At 36.4% G+C, this 19187-nt stretch overlaps 1 protein-coding gene across 3 annotated transcripts in view; it reads left to right on the top strand.

Annotated features, from left to right (window-relative positions):
- Ppargc1a (PPARG coactivator 1 alpha) overlaps window positions 1-18338 on the top strand; it is a 640336-nt gene extending 621998 nt beyond the window's left edge. For all 3 annotated transcript variants that reach the window (XM_005068780.4, XM_005068779.4, XM_021226414.2), the window contains 3 exons: window positions 9329-9450; window positions 9795-9946; window positions 14400-18338. In XM_005068780.4, coding sequence (XP_005068837.1) covers window positions 9329-9450; window positions 9795-9946; window positions 14400-14503 — 378 coding nt within the window. In that variant the 3' untranslated portion in view covers window positions 14504-18338. The remainder of the gene's footprint in view (window positions 1-9328; window positions 9451-9794; window positions 9947-14399) is intronic.
- The last annotated feature ends 849 nt before the right edge of the window (window positions 18339-19187 follow it).

The raw sequence follows: 19187 nt of genomic DNA, 5'->3' as shown, positions 1-19187 counted from the left end.
ATTTAAAGTTCATATTGGAAATCTGACTAAGGAAGTCAGTATTTCTTACCTTTGATGGACCTTCACCTGACTGGGATGGGGGGGCTCATGGTTGATGCATTCATCTGACATGTGGGTACTGCTGATGCTCATGTGTAAACATACAAGTTATGACGAACCTGTCTGTTCTCTGAAATCCAGTACTGTCCTTCACTAGCAGTTAATAATGTGGCACTCAGGTGGTCAAAATCCAGTACATGCCCATGGCAGACATTCTTAATCAATCATGGAACTTTGTCCCTCGGAGGTCTCAGAGAGTCTTAAGGTCTTTCCCAACATGGTGCTCCTGGGAGCTGTTGCTAATCGATGAGATATGGCACTGTTTTGGTTCACTACACCTGCTGCCTGTCTATGCTTGCTGCTGCAAGTCACAACAGTGCAAGGAAGTATTTGACATACCTTGCATATAAGCTAACCAAGCCTTGGAGAAATGAGCTGTAGCTATTTATGCTGGGTTCCTGTGGTACCTCCAGGAAGACTCAGTAATATCAACAAAATAATGAGAAAGCAATACAACGCACTGTATAAAGAACATCACTTATGATGTTAAATCAAGTTTTAGCTGATAGTCACCAGCTAGAGTAGAAAGATTAAATGAGAGGTTTTGGAAGGAATTCCAAATAGGAATTGGAAGAAACAGAAATGAGAAATAATTGAATCATTAGACTGAAGTTCTGTTTGTTTGGTACCATTCAACTATGCATCTACCAAGGACTGAATCAAAGGCATTCTGCAAATTGTAACACTTTACCTCATTTTTTCTCAATTTTCAAATAAGCTGTGATGTTAAGATTTGCCAGAATGTCATTAGTTCACCCTTAGGAAGACTAATGAAAATGAAACTTTCAACTTTTCTAATATTGCTCTATTTAATTAATGGCCTATTCAATAATTATCAAAATTCACATTTATAAAGCATCACATAGTTTACAAAGCCTTTTCACACCACTTACTAATTACAAAAGCGAGCCACATTGAGAGAATATACAGTAACATAGTGTTTGCTGATTCATTGCATTTACCGTTTATAAATTCACATCTTACAGATTTCTTGATTTTTTTCTTAAATATATGGTATTATTTGCTCATTTGGGCAAAGTACAGAGCAATTCTAATCAAAGACAGATGAATGTTTCAATCAAAAATATGTAGATAAATGGCATGTATTTATTTTTGCCTATCAAAATAATTTAGGTCTAGATACTTAATTAGAGTAAAGACGGGGAGGGAGACATGATTTTTTCTGGTTTAACTTTCTCTGGAAACATCTAGTAGATTGCTATAGTCCTGATTAGGCAGAAGTGTTCTTAAACTCCTGCTCTCTTTCCTTTGTATATCAAATGTTGACTTTATTCTTTGGAGGACTTGAAGTAATTCAAATGTTCCGTTGGCTATATGAAAGTATTATGCATTAACTAGACACCGGTGACTCTTTTGGAATTGGTGTTTATTTAGATTTGAAAAAGTATTTGAAAAATAAAAAACACTAGGTAACTGAAATTGTTTACTAGCACAGTGATCTCCAAGTGTTTTATACATATTGGAGACATTCTGTTGAATAAATTCCCACTTGGAAAGTTATATGCTATTTCTTTCGACCACACATGAAGTCAAGAACTCAGAATCTCTTGGTAAGTAATTGCCAGGTGCTTAAGGCTTGCATTTAGCTCAAACCTGGTACCGGAATCCAAAGAGCTTGAAGTCAGCAGGCAGATAAAGATGTACAAGCAGAAAATATAATGTGATTAGTGGCTTGATAGAGGATTCATCTAAGGTACATGGTTAAAAGTGGTCATCCAGACCTTTGGGGAAGGAAGAACGAACATGAAGAAGTTGAAATTCATCAAAATCCTGAAGGCAAAGGTTTTTAACAACTAGAATGTCCAATATGGCAACTGAAGGTAATTACATGACTAGTTCTCTTAGGCAGGAATAAGATGGACCCTGTGAATGGATTTTGAAGACTTGCTACAAAGAACAGTGGGAAAGTTCTAAGTGCTTTTGTATCTATCGTGAATCATATAATATTTTAAGATATTCTGAGCTAAGTAGTATGCATTGTTAGCATTATTTTCTGTTTCTGTTTATATAACTTAACATGGCTTCCAGAAAATTTTACATTACTTACATTTTAATGCTTTTATTGAACATTGTTATTCATGGTAGGGACTGTACCTATGATGCATCTCTAGAAGATAGTTCATTATACTGGGAGCCTCTAGTGATTTAACTCTTAACACCAGAGCAGAATGTACCAGAAATAAGCCAATACATCTCAGTAGCAGGCAGATTTTGGAGTCTTGTAACTCGTGCTAAAGATTTTTTAACAAAGTAGCACTATGTAATGACTTTACCAACAGAAAAAAAATTTAATTGGTTTTCTTCATCCCATCATAAAACTCTTCTTTCATGTGCCATGATACATTGGAAAAATCTTAGACATGAGCACGGCGTGCCTACAGTGATTTTTTTCACTTATTTGCCTTAAATTCCATTTAGGAAGTAGCTGTGGGAGCCAAGATAGGCCACCTAAGTTAGCTAGATAGGTGACTTCTGTTCAATTTTTGAGATGCCCTTAAAGTAATGGAATAAATAGTCAACTGAATTTATAATTTCTTGGATGCCATGCTGCATTAACCACTAAGTAGAACAATCATGTACTTAGGGACCGGGCAGTTCAGAAGTTCCCAAAGAAAACGTAAAAAGCATTAAAAAGTGGTCATTGATATTTTGCAGAATAAATGCTCGGTTTTGTCTTGTGAACAGCATTACATCCATGTTGAATTTTTTTGAGGAACGGGGCTTTAGGAGAGCTGCAAACTTGAATTGAAGCTAGAGAAGTCTTCATGGAGCACAGACTCAGCACACTTTCATAAAGCCAACACTAATGATTAGAAACTGCAAATGCTGAATTCTCTGTCATGATTGGATATTATCATTACGTCAGTGTCTGCTTTTTACATAACTTCCATCCAAACTCTATCTCAAAAGCCAATTGAGTCTCTGCCTTTCTCCTTCTCCTAAGTTTAAAATAATTTAGATTAAACTGGAGCTATGAATGCCAGAGTTTAGTACTTAGTGTCTGAACTGTCACTGTTTTAATTTCTTGCTGAAATCCAAGTCCAACTCCATTTGCAATCTGTACAGTTTCTGCCAGAAAACATGATAATGGGATGTTAATTTAAAGAACAAATCTAGACATTATGATACGGTTCAGTGCTTAAAACCAAACCCAGATGCTAGGAAATGGCTAGGCTCTCACATGGCTCTCCTCTATTGGTCACTATAGAGTCCAGGAGTCACAACCAATACATCATTACTGTTGATTATAAATGTCTCTCTCCAAGTGTATAAATGTCAGTTATTCTTAGACAAAAGGATGCAGTTCCCTGTATAAGATTTTCATAATGGTTTTTCAGTATTTAGCCTTTTCAGGGGAATATATGTTATAGCATGACTGTAAGTTCAGAATTTGGAAATTTCAACTTTAAGAGAAAGAAATGCTAGAAGTTGTTTTGCAGCATCATTCCTATAGTGTGCAGTTTGATATAATTAAATGATAGATCTCACATTAAGTATACACCTGTGTACACACGCAGACACACACACATACACACACACACAGAGAGAGAGAGAGAGAGAGAGAGAGAGAGAGAGAGAGAGAGAGAGAGAGAGAGAGAGAGGTCATAATAACACAAGGACACTAATGCCGTTAAAATAGTCAAGGTTTTGCAGGTAAAGTATATTCCCAAATTCATCAAAATATTTACATTGATTATGTGCAGCTTTCATATTCTTAATATATTCAAATAAAGCTCTTAAAGAGCATCATTATTGGTCTATAGTTTTGGTTGCATCTCAGCTTTTATTTGACTGTTTGCTCCTGGATTGACTCAGAGTAGCCATGGCTGCTAGGCTGAGAGAGTCTGTATAGGATTTGCCCACGGGTAATTTTGTAAAACTTAATGTTATCATTTTGTTTCTGTCCCCAAAACATCCTTTAGTAGGAGACATTTAATGAACAGCTTCTCAACTGCATAAATGTACTTGATATTAACAGCAACAACAACAGATTCTTTTCAATTGATCTGTCTTTCTGGTCAGCATTATACCTAACTTGGATATCAACTCTGTCACCTTTTTTAGAAAAATAAAATTATTTAACTAGACTATTCAGTCATGCATAGTATTTGTATACTGGTGTGTGTGTGTGTGAGAGAGAGAGAGAAAGAGAGAGAGAGAGAGAGACTGAGACAGAGACAGAGAGAGAGAGAGACAGAGAGAGAGAGAGAGACAGGGAGTTTGCACACTGAGGAATGGTTCTACCCCCAGAGCTTTTTCCCCAGAAATACCTTGAGAATTTCTTCTGAAGTCATTTTGCAACTACTCTGCAAATGAAAACAAAAATCTTTTGTTATGAAGGTTAAAGTGGAGTTCCCTTTGCAGAGAAGGAAAGATTAACGTGTTTTGTGCTGCTTTAAAATAAAAATAAATGAAAATGTAGAATAAAAGAACTGGGAACCAAAGTCCAAATTATACTATTCACACTGGTGTCTAGGATTATGGAATATTTTACTGAGGTAATCCTTTCAAAAGTATCTAACCCTACTTGGCCTACATAGTGCTCAGTAAATGTCAGCTCCTTACTGATTCTCATCTTTCCTCAGTCAAACTCTTCTTACTGGGAGTCACTTATTATTTCATTTTTTTGCTTGTTTTCCACAGCTAACCAACAAGATCTATTCTCTTCCTGATAAAGATTTTAGTAATACAAAGTCAGTTAATTCCATCATACTTTTTTTTCTTTATTTATCTCCTGTGTTGTAATGTAACGAGAATTTACTGCAGTGGTTAATGCAACATAAATCTTCACTTGTATTATCCATCAGCAAACTAGCCTTTGTGAAAATTGAAGCTAAAAGTTGCTTGATAAATGTTCCATCCTCCTCAATAGTGAAAACTGTTCTGAAAATAATTTTTCAACCAGCTTTTTCCAAAGGTTCTGAGTCCCTTCAAGCCCCTAAGAAGTTAGAAATCATATTAAGCATTTTGATTTCTTCTCCTTTCATCTCCTGTTTAGAAATTAATGTCTTGAAATATTGGAGGCAAATGTTATTTTTTTAAAGATACGAACTCTATTCATCTATCTAATTCAACTGCAACATGTTTAAAGGCTGATTCTTTGCCAGAAATCTTCGCCAATCATGGAAAGATTTTAGTCTTTGCAGTCTAGACCTTAAGGTGTATTCCTTCTATTTTCATGTTTAGCATATAGAAAACAAAGAACTTCAATGCTTCTTAGAGCATTCCAGCATCCTTTCAGTCTTCTGTTCTTTGTAAGTTTGCAGGGCAGGGGCCCATCCTTGTGTTTCATAAAAAGAGCTGGTAGATTGAAAGGTAATTTAAGTGATGGAGGAGCAACTCTTTCGAGCTGTGTCTCCTTTCATCGCAGAATCTTTCAGGCCTAGGGAAGGTCCTCTGGGTTATCTCTTTTAGTGAAGATCATTGTTGCATACAGCTTTGTATAAAGCCGCAATTCAGAAACTGTCCCAATATGTCTGCACATATGGTCGATTTTCGCTTTAACTTCACATTTCCTTGAATACATAGGCTGTGTATTCCCATAATGGTAGCTGAGCAATTTCTGTGCTATGGCTCAATTTCTTTCTTTCTCTTCTGCAGTTCCCTCTCCTTTCTTTACACAGTAGTAACTTCCCTAAAAGGCTCATTAAAAAAAAATCCATAACACCATGCGAGCAGGCGCCAGGAAGTTTAAGTTTAGATAACAGTCCCATCACATTTGGCTGTTGGGCTGAAACTGGGTGCGTAAATAGAATGGAATGTGGTGTTATGATTCCCTTGATAATGTGTGTGAAGGGCTGCTTAGGCTCCAGCCTCACCAACAATTTCTTTCTACTGACTGGATAGCTGTGTTGCATGCTCTGGAAAAACAATTTCAGCCTTCAGTTGCGACATACAATCTACATGGACATGAATCTTGAGTCTGCTTGCTTTACTTCATTGGGTCACTTAGGAGGCTTCATGGCATGTTAGATGAATTTTGCTTCAACTGTTTGATTGGAGTCTCCCCTCTGATTTCCAGAGTTCTTTTTAAAATGATCCTGCAAGCATGCTTCTATTCTGTATTTCTCACCCTTTGAACTTTAAATTCCTTTTGGTAACTTGTAGTATGAATAACAAAAACCCAGACACAGATATTGGGGATGATGCTGAAGATCAGAGAATCAAAGCAATAGCCACTATAGAGTTTTTACCTCTACCAATGCTCAGACTGGAGGGAAGATCTATCAAACCTCAGACTGCTTCTGATTGTACTACTCCTCAGACCTTTGAATTTCTGTCTCCTTCTGGCTAATATTCCTCTCTAGTGCTGGGATTAAAGGCATGGGATCCTAAGTGCTGAGATCAACTTTGTTTGAGCTCTGTTTCTCTTTTAGACTCGATCAATTTCATGAAGCTCAGGGTGGCCTTGAACCAACAGAGATCAGTCTGCTTCTGTCTCCCAAATGCTGGGATTTAACGTGTGTACCACCACTGCCTGGCCTCAATGGCTGTGGTTAGCTTTGCTCTCTGTTCTTCAGACAAGCTTTATTTGTTTGCTAAACAAAATATCACCACAGTAACTCACTCTGCTCAGCTGCCTAGGCAAAGCTTTTCCCTTAATAGAGGGCCATATTCATATAATATCCCCTTTATGGTGGACTATCTCAGAGAGTAAGGCCACCCAGAATGGGATAGTTTTAAAAAGTGTAAACTGAGTACTGAAGAGAACACTTAGCTATTAAGCGCAGCTTTTTGATCTTGAAGACGATATGGGTTTGGTTTACATCATAACTACTATAACTTCAGTTCCAGGGAATCCAGTGCCCTCTTATGAATTCTATGGGTTCCATCCATGCATGTGATGCATACACATATATTCAGGAAAAATGGTTGTACATATGAAAATATTAATTGATCTTTTTACTCTTAGATCAAATATTTACTGAGATTCTCTTTCATACTTAACATAAATTGGGGAAAAGAATAGATACAGGCTCAATTTCATGAATTCTTCATTGTACTAGGGAGAGAGGCATTGAACAATGAATAAACTATAATGATTTAATTGTACTTAAACAGAGAACTACAGTTAATAGCACTTCACCTGAATTTTGATGAAACAGCTATGGAGCTTAATGTAGTTCTAGACAGTAAGTGTGAGGAGCTTGGGTACAGTTTTGGAAATATTTTCCAAGTTATAATGGAGCACTTTATGCAAAGGCTTTGGCATGGAGGGAACACATTGTAATTAGGGGCCTTTTTTCTAACATAAAATCTAGAGTCAAGGAAAGGATGAGCTATAGGAAAAAAGCCCATACAGAGTAGTACAGATATTGCAGGGCTCACCTACTAGATCTTGTTATTGAATTAGATATATTATTGGAAGTATTAGAAGTCAAATACATTTAATTTATATGGCAAATAACATGACTGAATACCCTTGACTTATTGATCACTATTCTATCTGTGATAAAAAGACAAATTAGAGGAAGAAAACATAAAGAAAAGTTGGAAGTGCAGCACGGGAGGGGGGAATTAAGAAGACAAATTTGAAAGAGATTAAAGAGATAAATAAAGCTAAATAGGGCCTGGGTTCAGCCCCTAGTACCCACATGGTAGTGCCTCTTTATAATTCTATCCCTGGAAGATCCAGTGTCCATTCTTAGCCTTCTGGTGTGTAGCTAGAGAGTGTGGTTTGGCAAGGTTGTTCCAGTTTAAGAGGTCTAGAGGAAGTCTAGAAGGTAGTTGGTTATCTGAAGCTCCGAGGAGCTCCCTTCCCTGACAAAAAATATTCAGTAGTGTTGTTTCTAGTAAATGTGTGCAGGCATCGATGAGCAGATAATAGAAGAAGCTCCAAAATGTGAAGATTGCTGGGTTGCATTTCACAGATGCTATGAAGTGCTCACTCTGTGGCAGATCATTTGCTAAAGCTTGTGAAAAAAGAAAGGCTGACACCAATGTTGGTGGACTTCTCTTTGCTATAAGCCTGAAGTGGTGATGTTTGCAGCTTTGAAGAATAAGGCACTCAGCATACCCTGAGAAAAAACTCTTGGAGAGCTGGACATTTATGCTAGCCCTGTGTTTCCCAGACTTTGCTTTGATCGTATGTAAATCTCTGCAATCTCAAGTTCATTTTCTTTGCTTGTTCCTTATAGGCACATGAAGTAGTTAATAAGACAGAGCCTATATTTGCTCCAAATGTTCTCTAGAACTCTCCTTAATTTTGAGACATTATTCCTTTTGGTCCCTGCCCTAGAACATGATATTCAAGAGTGTTTCTTTCACTAAGGATGAACTCCACATTTATCGAAAAGGAATCTTATCTTCAGGCAACACAGTCTTCCTGTGTTTTGTAGGTTATAAATTTCTAATAACTTGTACATTATGATCGTATTGACATCACTTGTAGAAATGAGGCTGCCCCCCTCTAGTTCATTCTTAAAATAGGATTGGATCTATTGGCAAAGTAAAACTTATATCCTTTTTCATTTGGCTCATACTCTTCAGAGACCTATGGCTAAAAGTGGCCTACATTTTAATACTGTTTCTCAAATGTTTCTCTTTAGGGAGTGTACTTTAGAACTGCTGTGTGTCCTTGCTACAAATGATGACGATCGAGGCTTGTCCACCATTTGTATTATTGTCCATCTGTATAAACTCCAACAATTACATTTTGAACACATTCCTTCAGGAAGCTTTTTTAATGGGGGGTGTGGTAGTTATAAATTAAGAACCACTCTTTGAGGATGTAAAATTTTGTTCATTTTTCTGATTAGAATTCTGAATTGATGGGAAATAAAATAATTTCTAAGCCAGGTTAGCTGTTGTACGAATTCTGAAGATTAATAAGAGAGGCATAAGAGCTCACATATTCCATATGCACTGGTTATCTTTTTGGTAATTAAAAAAACTTCATTGAATGAATGTCTTTTCTGATACATGAAGTTCATGTAAATAAAGACAAGAGTGGAACAGAAGAAATAGAAAAGAGAAGATTTGTGGAGAAGAAAGCTTAAGTGTGAATGAAGAGCCTGAAATTAAGGCTTGGAATGTCAAACTCAGTTCCTGTGTGGAATTTTTCTATAGGTGTGATACCTGGTTTGCTCTAGTGAGATTGCTCTGTGAGTGCTTGTACATGATTATATATTCATGGATGCATCTAGTGGTGCATCTGCATTTTGTCTCCAGAGCTAGGGAAAAGCATCTCCTTCCTTTTCGCTCATAGGAAGAACGCCGTGTGATTTACGTTGGTAAAATCCGACCTGACACAACGCGGACGGAACTGAGAGACCGCTTTGAAGTTTTTGGTGAAATTGAGGAATGCACAGTAAATCTGCGGGATGATGGGTGAGAATCTTCAAAATTATTTCTTGTTTAGAAGCTGACGTAGGTTAAAAATTATGACCCTAAGATTACTGGGATGGGAGTTGCCAATGTAAGTGCTTTGACAGATGACATGTTGAGTTCAGCACCTTATTTATTTTCTTTCATCCCTATTTATTAATCTTTCTAGTTGAGATTTCCTGTCTCAGAATAAGTATTTAGCTGCCTGACAGGACAATCACACTGATAAATGGATGTGATTGCAGAGACACTGGTACCAGTGATGTCTCCCAAAGTAGAAGGGGTTGCAGTCCTCCGTGCCAATGCTGTCTAACCAGCTCTGAATGCCTCTTCCCTGTCCATTGCAGAGACAGCTATGGTTTCATCACCTACCGTTACACCTGTGATGCGTTTGCTGCTCTTGAGAATGGATATACTTTACGCAGGTCAAATGAAACTGACTTTGAGCTGTACTTTTGTGGACGGAAGCAATTTTTCAAGTCTAACTATGCAGACCTAGGTACAGTATATAACTGTTGTACTTGGAAGGGTGAATTCATACCATAAAGCTCAAAATGCAAGTCAGCATGCTCTATAGAAACCTTAGGAAAGGCCATCACTTGGTTTTCCTGAGGTGAATACATGAATACAGTCTCTTTTGTTTTTATAGGAGACCATTTCAGAAGCAAGGTGCTTCAGTCTGATGTTTAAGGGCAGATGTTCATGGACTCTTTGAATATACACTAAGCCATTGGTGGTGCTTGTGTGTGGTGGGGGTATTGTCTTATGTGTTGTATGCATTTGTATCTGAATTTATTCAAGCTTTGCACATGTTTATGTTCGTAGTCTGTGTTTGCTCACCATACCTACTCTCAATCCTTTCCTATAAACTCAAGCAGTGTCATTGTTTTTATGGCACGGGGTATGTCAAGGCTTGTTCTTCCTTCCTTATTATGTCCCAAGCACTTGGAAACACTCTCATCTTTAAATTAGAATTGAGAAGAGAAAACTGAAGTCCATCAACTAAATGACCACACACTTACTTTCTTGGGAATAAAATAAAACAAAAACCAAGTTTGTGGAGTATTTTCCAGATCCTACACATTGTAAGAAGTTCAACAAACAATTGTCATTCGAGAGCACAATTACAGTAGGAGATATGTATTGGTATCATGCCCATTGTGCGTATGATTAAAATCAAATGCCATATAACTATTTACTTTTTCCTGTTCAAAGGAGGCTCTTTAGATGAAAAGTAAAATTCTGATCAGCTTATTTCCCTCAGATGAAACTATTACCAACTGATTTCAAAATTTTGTCTTAGAGTTCTCCTGTCCCTGTAGTTGAGATCATGCTGTATGTGTGCTTATACCTGTATGTATAGCTTAAGTCCTACCCTTGTTAGCAGTGATATACATATTCATGCCCTGATGTGATTTGCAGGACATATTTTAATGGTTGCATACCATTTTGCGGGGTGTGTAGTATCATTATAGTTAGTTAATTCATTATAACTCTATTTGTATTTAATTTTTAATTTTTGATATTATAAATAATGCTACAATGGACATCTTAATGTCCTTTCTAATTTTAAATTTCTTCCATTGCATGCCATTCTCTATCTAACGTGTGCATTATATACCATTTAATTCTTTGAGGAAGGAATGAAGAAAAGCGGCAAATGTGCATATCATGAGCATTTTAAATTAATTCATAATAAGCATAAAATTAGCATGCACATCTATTCTTCAGCATTATTAGCTATCCATTCACAATTGCTCTAATGCAGTATAAAGACAAAACTGAATACCAAATACTGGGATTTCTTTTTCCCTTCCAGTACATTTGTGTCTTCCTGGAGTAACTGATATAGGTGCTGTGCATTGTTCAGGGGGAATATGCTATAATTCACTTCACAAGCTAAATAGATAGAGGGAAACAGGGGAGCAGCAGCTGACTCCTGAAGAGATAGAGGCCTAGGGATGAAAATATAAGACCTGGCAAGTCATTTGTTCAAATGTTGGCTGATAAAAACAGTCAAGACAGATTGAAGCCTTGAGTTGATTTGACTTATTTCCTTCAGTGTTGAAGGCTAGGGTGTTTCTACTCTCTCACAACATCTAGAGTTTAAAACAAGCTACCTAGCAGGGTCTTTGGATAACGATTCATCACGGCAGAGGGAGGACTGGATGGTATTTCCAAATTGAACTGATGCCTCCCTGAAATATTTCTAAGAAGAATGCTCCTTCTCAGCTGGTTATCTACCTGCCTAGCTAGCAGCCATGAAAACTTTCCCATTGCTAAGCACACTCACTGATTTTTGAAAAACAGGTTTAATGAATATTGTAAGAGCACGGGATATTTAAACTCCCTAAAGTGTATCAGTGCCATTGAGGTGTGGCTGTTCTGAACATACTCATGAGGTAGCCAAAAGAGCCTATACATAAGAGTCATATCAACCTATGTTTGAGACCTGCCTCACTGCTGATCTTGGATAAGCATTTCAGCTCCATCAGCTTCTGATTATTTCCTTATAAAATAACTCATATTGATGTAGAGGCATATTAAATATCTGTGGAAGCACTGGTATCATAGTGCCTAGTATAAAACACATAGGATAAATTAAAAGTATGAGCAATAAGAAGTCAGAAATTATTGATTATTGTTAAATGGATGAATTACCATTAGGGTCTAGCTTAGGAGTACAATGAAAATTTCATGTCTTCTTATCTTTGTTTCAATGAAGAATTTAGATTAGATGTCTTAAGTCATGTGTGATCCCTAAATAAAAGGAACATAACAATGTACTGCATACATAAAGGAATTGAAAACTCATAGATATGTTAAATTAAGCAAAACTGACATGATGCATATAAATTTTACTGAGACAGAAAATGTGCTGTTATTATTTTAGACTGATTCTAACTTTATTTTTTCCTGTCTTCTTTGCTTCTCCAAATGAAATTATCCCACCACATGCATTGTATTTCTCTACCACAGGAAATGGCTAATGATGACCATAATACTATTAGAAGAAAATGTAATGATTGCAACTGCTATTTGTTAGCCACTTTTATAAGTGAGAGTGAAACATTAATGTGACTTGATTAGGGCTATAGTGGTGAGGCCAGGATTTGAAATTTACTCTACGGCTAAGGAATTTCTTTCTATTGATTCTATTTGCTGTTATATAAGCAAATGACTCTTGGAACTATCCGTAATTCCACGTTCAGGAGATTCAACACTCTCTTCTTGCCTCCACTTGCACACGGTGCACATACATACCTGCAGGCAAAATACTAATGCATATAAAATAAATAAATATAAACTTAAAAAAGTGTTGATTAGGAAAGACAGGATCAGAACAGGGTGAATTTGTGTTAGGAACATAATGGCTTCAATTAAGTATTAGTAATACACAGAATTCATGTTCAGGCATATATAAAAATTGAAGTAATACATTCATAATTGCTTCTTCATTTATCTAAACAGTAGATTATACTATCAGATAGTATACACATAGCTCTACATTTTTTGATATTTATTGGTAAATAACTTCCAGATCAATGTGAATATTGTCAGCTATGGTTTCAAAGTATGTGGGTACCTGAGATTAATGCATCCATTGAACAACATTAATTTTACTATTTATCTGCTCCTAACAGTTTTCCAGGTGTTAAGAATACAAATGTTATTTTTTCTATTAATATGGAACCATTCTTTAAAAATAGTGAGATTTTTTCAGTTTTTTGTACAGTTTTCATTATATCTTCTTGTATTCCAACTTCTCTTCAATACGAGAGAGCATGATGGAGTTCCTACTGTTTTCTTACACATGGCCTGTCTCATCCAATGGGAAAATATTTTTTGGATGCATATTAGGAGGCATAATGTGTGTTCTTGTATAGGTAGCTGCCCAGGTGAAGTTCATCACAGTAAGGAAAATATTGACAAATATTGTCTCACATTGACTATTGTCCATTTATCAATAGAGATACACAACATTAAATTCTGGATTAATTACCCTTAGGTCATTCAACCTTAGGTGACTGAACTCTAAATTCCCTCAATGAATAAAATTGCAAATTGCCATTCCTGGTTCCCTAATGCCTATACCCCCAGCCCCAGCTAAGCATGTCTTTATGTTGGAGTTTCTGTTTCAAACTTCTCTATTCTTCCTCTCCTGTCATTTGGATTTTTGTACTGTAACTTAACTTAGGAAAAATGTGAAATTCTCATATGATTAGCATAACTGCTAATGTGTTTCTGAAAGGTTTTATGTCCCTTCAAATAAACACTTTCCAAGAAAGTAATTCATTCACAGGAGACTTTGGTTATGTTTTCCAGAAACTCTTTCTCACTTTTAAGACTAGCATATACCATCTATATTTTTTATAGATTTAAATGAAAAGGGCTAAAAGTATTTAACAGTATTTTACCTTACCTGCACTGCTAAACACACGTGTTTTAAAGGAGTTATTTGAAGTAATGTGGGATTTTGCATAAAAATCTGATTTGAACCAATTGAAAAATCCAAGAAATTCTAGAATGATCTTTGTCCCTCCAAATCTATTAAATTTTGTGCTCAATAAATTTAAATACATTGAATGGGGAAAATATTTCTAGCTTTTACTTGTGCCTTTCCATTTAAGTTATTGGGAAACCACTGACAAATCTGTTAAAATACCAAGATAAGAGAAAGGAGGTCACTTGTAAAGATATTAAATATTAAAGAAATATTGACGTCTACTACATTTGTGTACTCTGAGTCCTTAGGTATACAATGAATCAATAGGTATTTTGTTTTTGAAAGCCAACTACTCCCTTCTATATTTACATTTATATGTCCAATATAATTCAGGCATTATTTTTAAGTACAATGATTCAGTGTATTCCAGTTGAGCCAAATATTATGAATTGCATTGAAGGCCACCAGCCAAAGGTGCATCTAACCTGGTTTGGGTTTCTTTCAGATTCAAATTCAGATGACTTTGACCCTGCTTCCACCAAGAGCAAGTACGACTCTCTGGATTTTGATAGTTTACTGAAAGAAGCTCAGAGAAGCTTACGCAGGTAACATGTTCCCTGCCTGAGGATGACAGAGAGATGGTCAATACCTCAAGGGACAGCGTGTCCTTTCCCAAGACTCTTGCAAGTCATACTTAGGAATTTCTCCTACTTTACACTCTCTGTACAAAAAAAATAAGGCAAAACAACAGCAACCATACTAGAACAAGAACAACAACGGTTTACATGAACACAGCTGCTGAAGAGGCAAGAGATGGAATGATAATCCAGTAAGCACACGTTTATTCATGGGTGTCAGCTTTGCTTTCCCTGGAGGCTCTTGGTGACAGTGTGTGTATGTGTGTGTGTCTGTGTGTGTGTGTGTGTGCACGTCCGTGTGCATGTAGTTGTTTGGAAAGAACATGTGTGCTCATGTGAGGACTTGGGGGCAGACCTGACCAGAATGAAAAGGGCAAACCCCTTCAAATGGCAGCATTTCCATGAAGACACACTTAAAACCTAGAACTTCAAAATGTTCATATTCTATACAAAAGGAAAATAAATATATATAAATTAAAAGGAAAGAAAACTCACAAACCACCCTAAAATGACACTGCTGATGTCTGCCATCAGCCTCCGGTACTGTCTTTTCAGAAAGTGCAAAACCAACCTGCAGCAAGCCCTCTCTCTCTTAACATAATGATTATGTGACAATCCTGAAGACACTACAGGTTCCATAGAACTAATGTTCTCTCTTTTCTCTGTCTCTCTCTCTATCTCTCTCTGTCTCTCTTTGTATCTCTCTCTCTCCTTCCCTCTCTCTTTCTTTTTGCCATGGAATCTGGGTGGGAGAGGATACTGCAGGCACCAGATGCTAAACTTTCCTAACATTTTGAAGTTTCTGTAGTTCGTCCTTTGTCCTGACACCTATGTATATGTCCAAAATGTTGATCTTCCACTGCAAATTTTGAAAAGCCTTGTCATTGGTCAAGCGGGGAGTGTGTTCGGCGGTTCCTTCTAAGGAGCAGACGTAGTGTTACATGACTACTGAGAATTAAGTAGAACTCTCTGGATGTGTTCAGATAGTGTAATTGCTACATTCTCTGATGTAGTTCAGTATTTACAGATGTTAAATGGAGTATTTTTATTTTATGTACATACTCTACAACTATGTTCTTTTTTGTTACAGCTATGCACTGTAAATGCAGCCTTCTTTTCAAAACTGCTAAATTTTTTCTTAATCAAGAATATTCAAATGTAATTATGAGGTGAAACAATTATTGTACACTAACATATTTAGAAGCTAAACTTACTGCTTATATATATTTGATTGTAAAAAAACAAAACAAAACAAAAGACAGTGTGTGTGTGTGTGTGTGTCCGTTGAGTGCAACTACAACAAAATGACGCTTCACGCACATCCATTCCTTCTTAGGAGCTTCGATCTAAGCATCTTGTCAACAAAAACAAAAATCCTAGGCCCCTAAAGGTATTAGCCACTTCTGCGATATTTTTCCACATTTTCTCGTTGCTTGTTTTTCTTTGAAGTTTTATACACTGGATTTGTTAGGGGAATGAAATTTTCTCATCTAAAATTTTTCTAGACAATATCATGATTTTATGTAAAGTCTCTCAATGGGGAACCATTCAGAAATGTTTTTATTTTCTCTATCAACAGTAGTTTTGAAACTAGAGGTCAAAAAAATCTTTTTAAAATGCTGTTTTGTTTTAATTTTTGTGATTTTAATTTGATACAAAATGCTGAGGTAATAATTACAGTATGATTTTTACAATAATTAATGTGTGTCCGCAGACTATCTTTGAAGCCAGTATCTCTTTCCCTTGGCAGAGTATGATGATGGTATTTAATCTGTATTTTTTACAGTTATACATCCTGTATAAATACTGATGTTTCATTCCTTTGTTTACTAAAGAGACATATTTATCAGTTGCAGATAGCCTATTTATTATAAATTATGAAATGATGAAAATAATAAGGCCAGTGGAGACTTTCTACCCAGGGTGCATGATGGTTGTCAGGTTGGAGTGTAAGTTCTTCATTTGGGAAACTCAGCTCTCGCAGAAGCAGTGTTTCTTCTCTCACTAGCATGGCCTCTGACATGACCATGATGTTGTTCGTGGTGACATTGCTTCTGCTAAATTTAATGATAATAATAATAAATGTCAGAAAAAACCTCCATTTTGAGCATCAGGATTTCATCTAAGTGTGGAGTTGATGCCATGGAAGTCACTAAAGTTTGGAGTATGTTTTTGATTTCCAAATTGAAACGCGTTTACTGTTTGGCTGATGTGACTTTTCTGGAAGATGTGATAGACCTACTACTTACTTAATTGTTCTTTTCCTTTCTCTCACCCAACACGATCTTACAAAATGGGTTTCACCCCCAGGCCAATGCAGCTAATTTTGACGGCTGCATTCATTTATCACCAGCATATTGTGTTCCGAGTGAATCCACTGTCTGTCCTGTTGGATGCTTGCTCAAGTGTTTGGCTTATTATTTCTAAGTAGATAGAAAGCAATAAATAACTATGAAATAAAAGAATTGTGTTCACAGGTTCTGCGTTACAACAGTAACACATCTTTAATCCGCCTAATTCTTGTTCTGTAGGTTCAATGCAGGTATTTTAACTCTTTGTGAACGCCAAACTAAAGTTTACAGTCTTTCTTTCTGAATTTTGAGTATCTTCTGTTGTAGAATAATAATAAAAAGACTATTAAGAGCAATAAATTATTTTTAAGAAATCAATATTTAGTAAATCCTGTTATGTGTTTAAGGACCAGACGCGTTCTCTATTTTGCCTTTAAATTTTTGTGATCCAACTTTAAATACGTTCTCTGTTTGCTCTGGGTCATGGACATGACTGAAATACATGGTTTCTTTTCTTACTTGTCAAAAGACAACACTACGGATTTCATGTTTTGGATTCATTGATCTCCCTCACCCTCTGGCCTGACCAATCTTGTTACCATGAAGATAGTTTTCCTCCATGGACTTCAAATTGCATCTAAAATTAGTGAAGCTTTTGTATCTTATGCAGACACTGTGGGTAGCCCATCAAAATATAAGCTATAAGCTGTGTTCCTTTATTTTCATTTTTTTCTTTTACTTCTTTTGGTAAAGAATATTTCCAACAATCACATGCACCCCAACATCATGGGAGGCAAATTTCAGCATAGATCTATAAGACTTTCAGATGACCATGGGCCATTGCCTTCACGCTGTGGTAAGTACTACATCTACAATTTCGGTACCCGAACTGGTGCTTTAGAAATGTGGGGTTTTTATTTAAAAAAAAAAGAAATGTAGCAGAAAAATTCTTTCCGTGCAGCAAAATCAGTTTTTGTAAAGGACTCTGAGAAAGACAGTTGGGCTGTCAACACTTAAAGCAGCAGAGCGGGAACTTGGCACTATTGGGGTAAAGTGTTTGGGTCAGTTGAAAAAAAAGGAAACCTTTTCATGCCTTTAGATGTGAGCTAACAGTAGGTAATGATCATGTGTCCTTTTTTGGATGGCTGTACCGAGAACTTCAATCACTGTAGTCTAAGATCTGTTCTATAGATGACCTAGAATAGCCATGTAATATAATGTGACGATTCTAAATTTGTACCTATGTGACAGACATATTCAATAATGTGAAAACTGCTGATTTGATGGGGCTACATTAAGATTTGTAGGTGAAAGTGTAATACTGTTGGTTGAACTATGCTGAAGAGGGAAAGTGAGCGATTAGTTTGAGCCCTTGCTGGCTCTTTTCCACCTGCCAATTCTACATGTATTGTTGTGGTTTTATTCATTGTATGAAAATTCCTGTGATTTTTTTTAAATGTGCAGTACACATCAGCCTCACTGAGCTAATAAAGGGAAACGAATGTTTCAAATCTACTTCTGCTTTTCTTATTTGTCGGAACCAAATTGTTGGCATGTTTCTCAAATCAGTACACATCATTGCTTATTATTCAATTTCCTCTCAGCCTCTCCTCATTTGTTTCTTCATTTCTGTATTAATGGATGTGCTTTAGTTCTGAGGACATGTGCACCTCCCGTGTTTTGCCTATTATTTTTCAATGTGCAAAAGGCAGGTGTGGTTGATTTCTATAATGAAGGTTGAGAGAGTGAAAAGTGGCTTGAGACTTAATCAAATGCCTTAGCTTTATTTGTGCAAGTACCCTGGAAAGTATGTACCTTTAAGAATGAGCTAATGCCTTGAAGGTTATCAGGTAAATATGGGTCAGAAACTTTTCAATGACACATATCAGGATAAAGGCCCTGTCCTATTCATGTTACCAGGTTATATATGGAATGGGTGGGTAGCTGCAGGGGTGTCCTGCTGTTTTGCTGTAGGTTGAGCCTGGTAGCTAGCTGGTGATGGTCTTAAATGTAGAAGCCATTATTATTACTACAGCCTCTCCTGATTTTAGTATGGTCCTCTGAACTCAACCACTTGCTTTTCAAGAACAGTGTAAATACAGCATTGGGGGAATCACAACTAAATATATCTGCTCTCACTCAACCCACCAAATCTTCAAGAGAAAAATGTTTTTGATTATTGAGATGTGGTAAAACTATCATTCAAATGCACTAAAAATCTGCCAACTAACACAGGAAACACTCTTTATGATGCTACTTCCATTATATACAAATAGTAAAACCCATTAATATACTTTGTCAACATTCAAGATGTAAAACAATATTAATGTTAAATCATACAAATATTACATTCACCTGCAACTA

The sequence above is a fragment of the Mesocricetus auratus genome, unplaced genomic scaffold (genome assembly GCF_017639785.1).
Source record: "Mesocricetus auratus isolate SY011 unplaced genomic scaffold, BCM_Maur_2.0 Super-Scaffold_100006, whole genome shotgun sequence".
Classification (NCBI taxonomy): Eukaryota; Metazoa; Chordata; class Mammalia; order Rodentia; family Cricetidae; genus Mesocricetus; species Mesocricetus auratus.
This window is presented reverse-complemented; position numbering and strand designations above follow the sequence as displayed.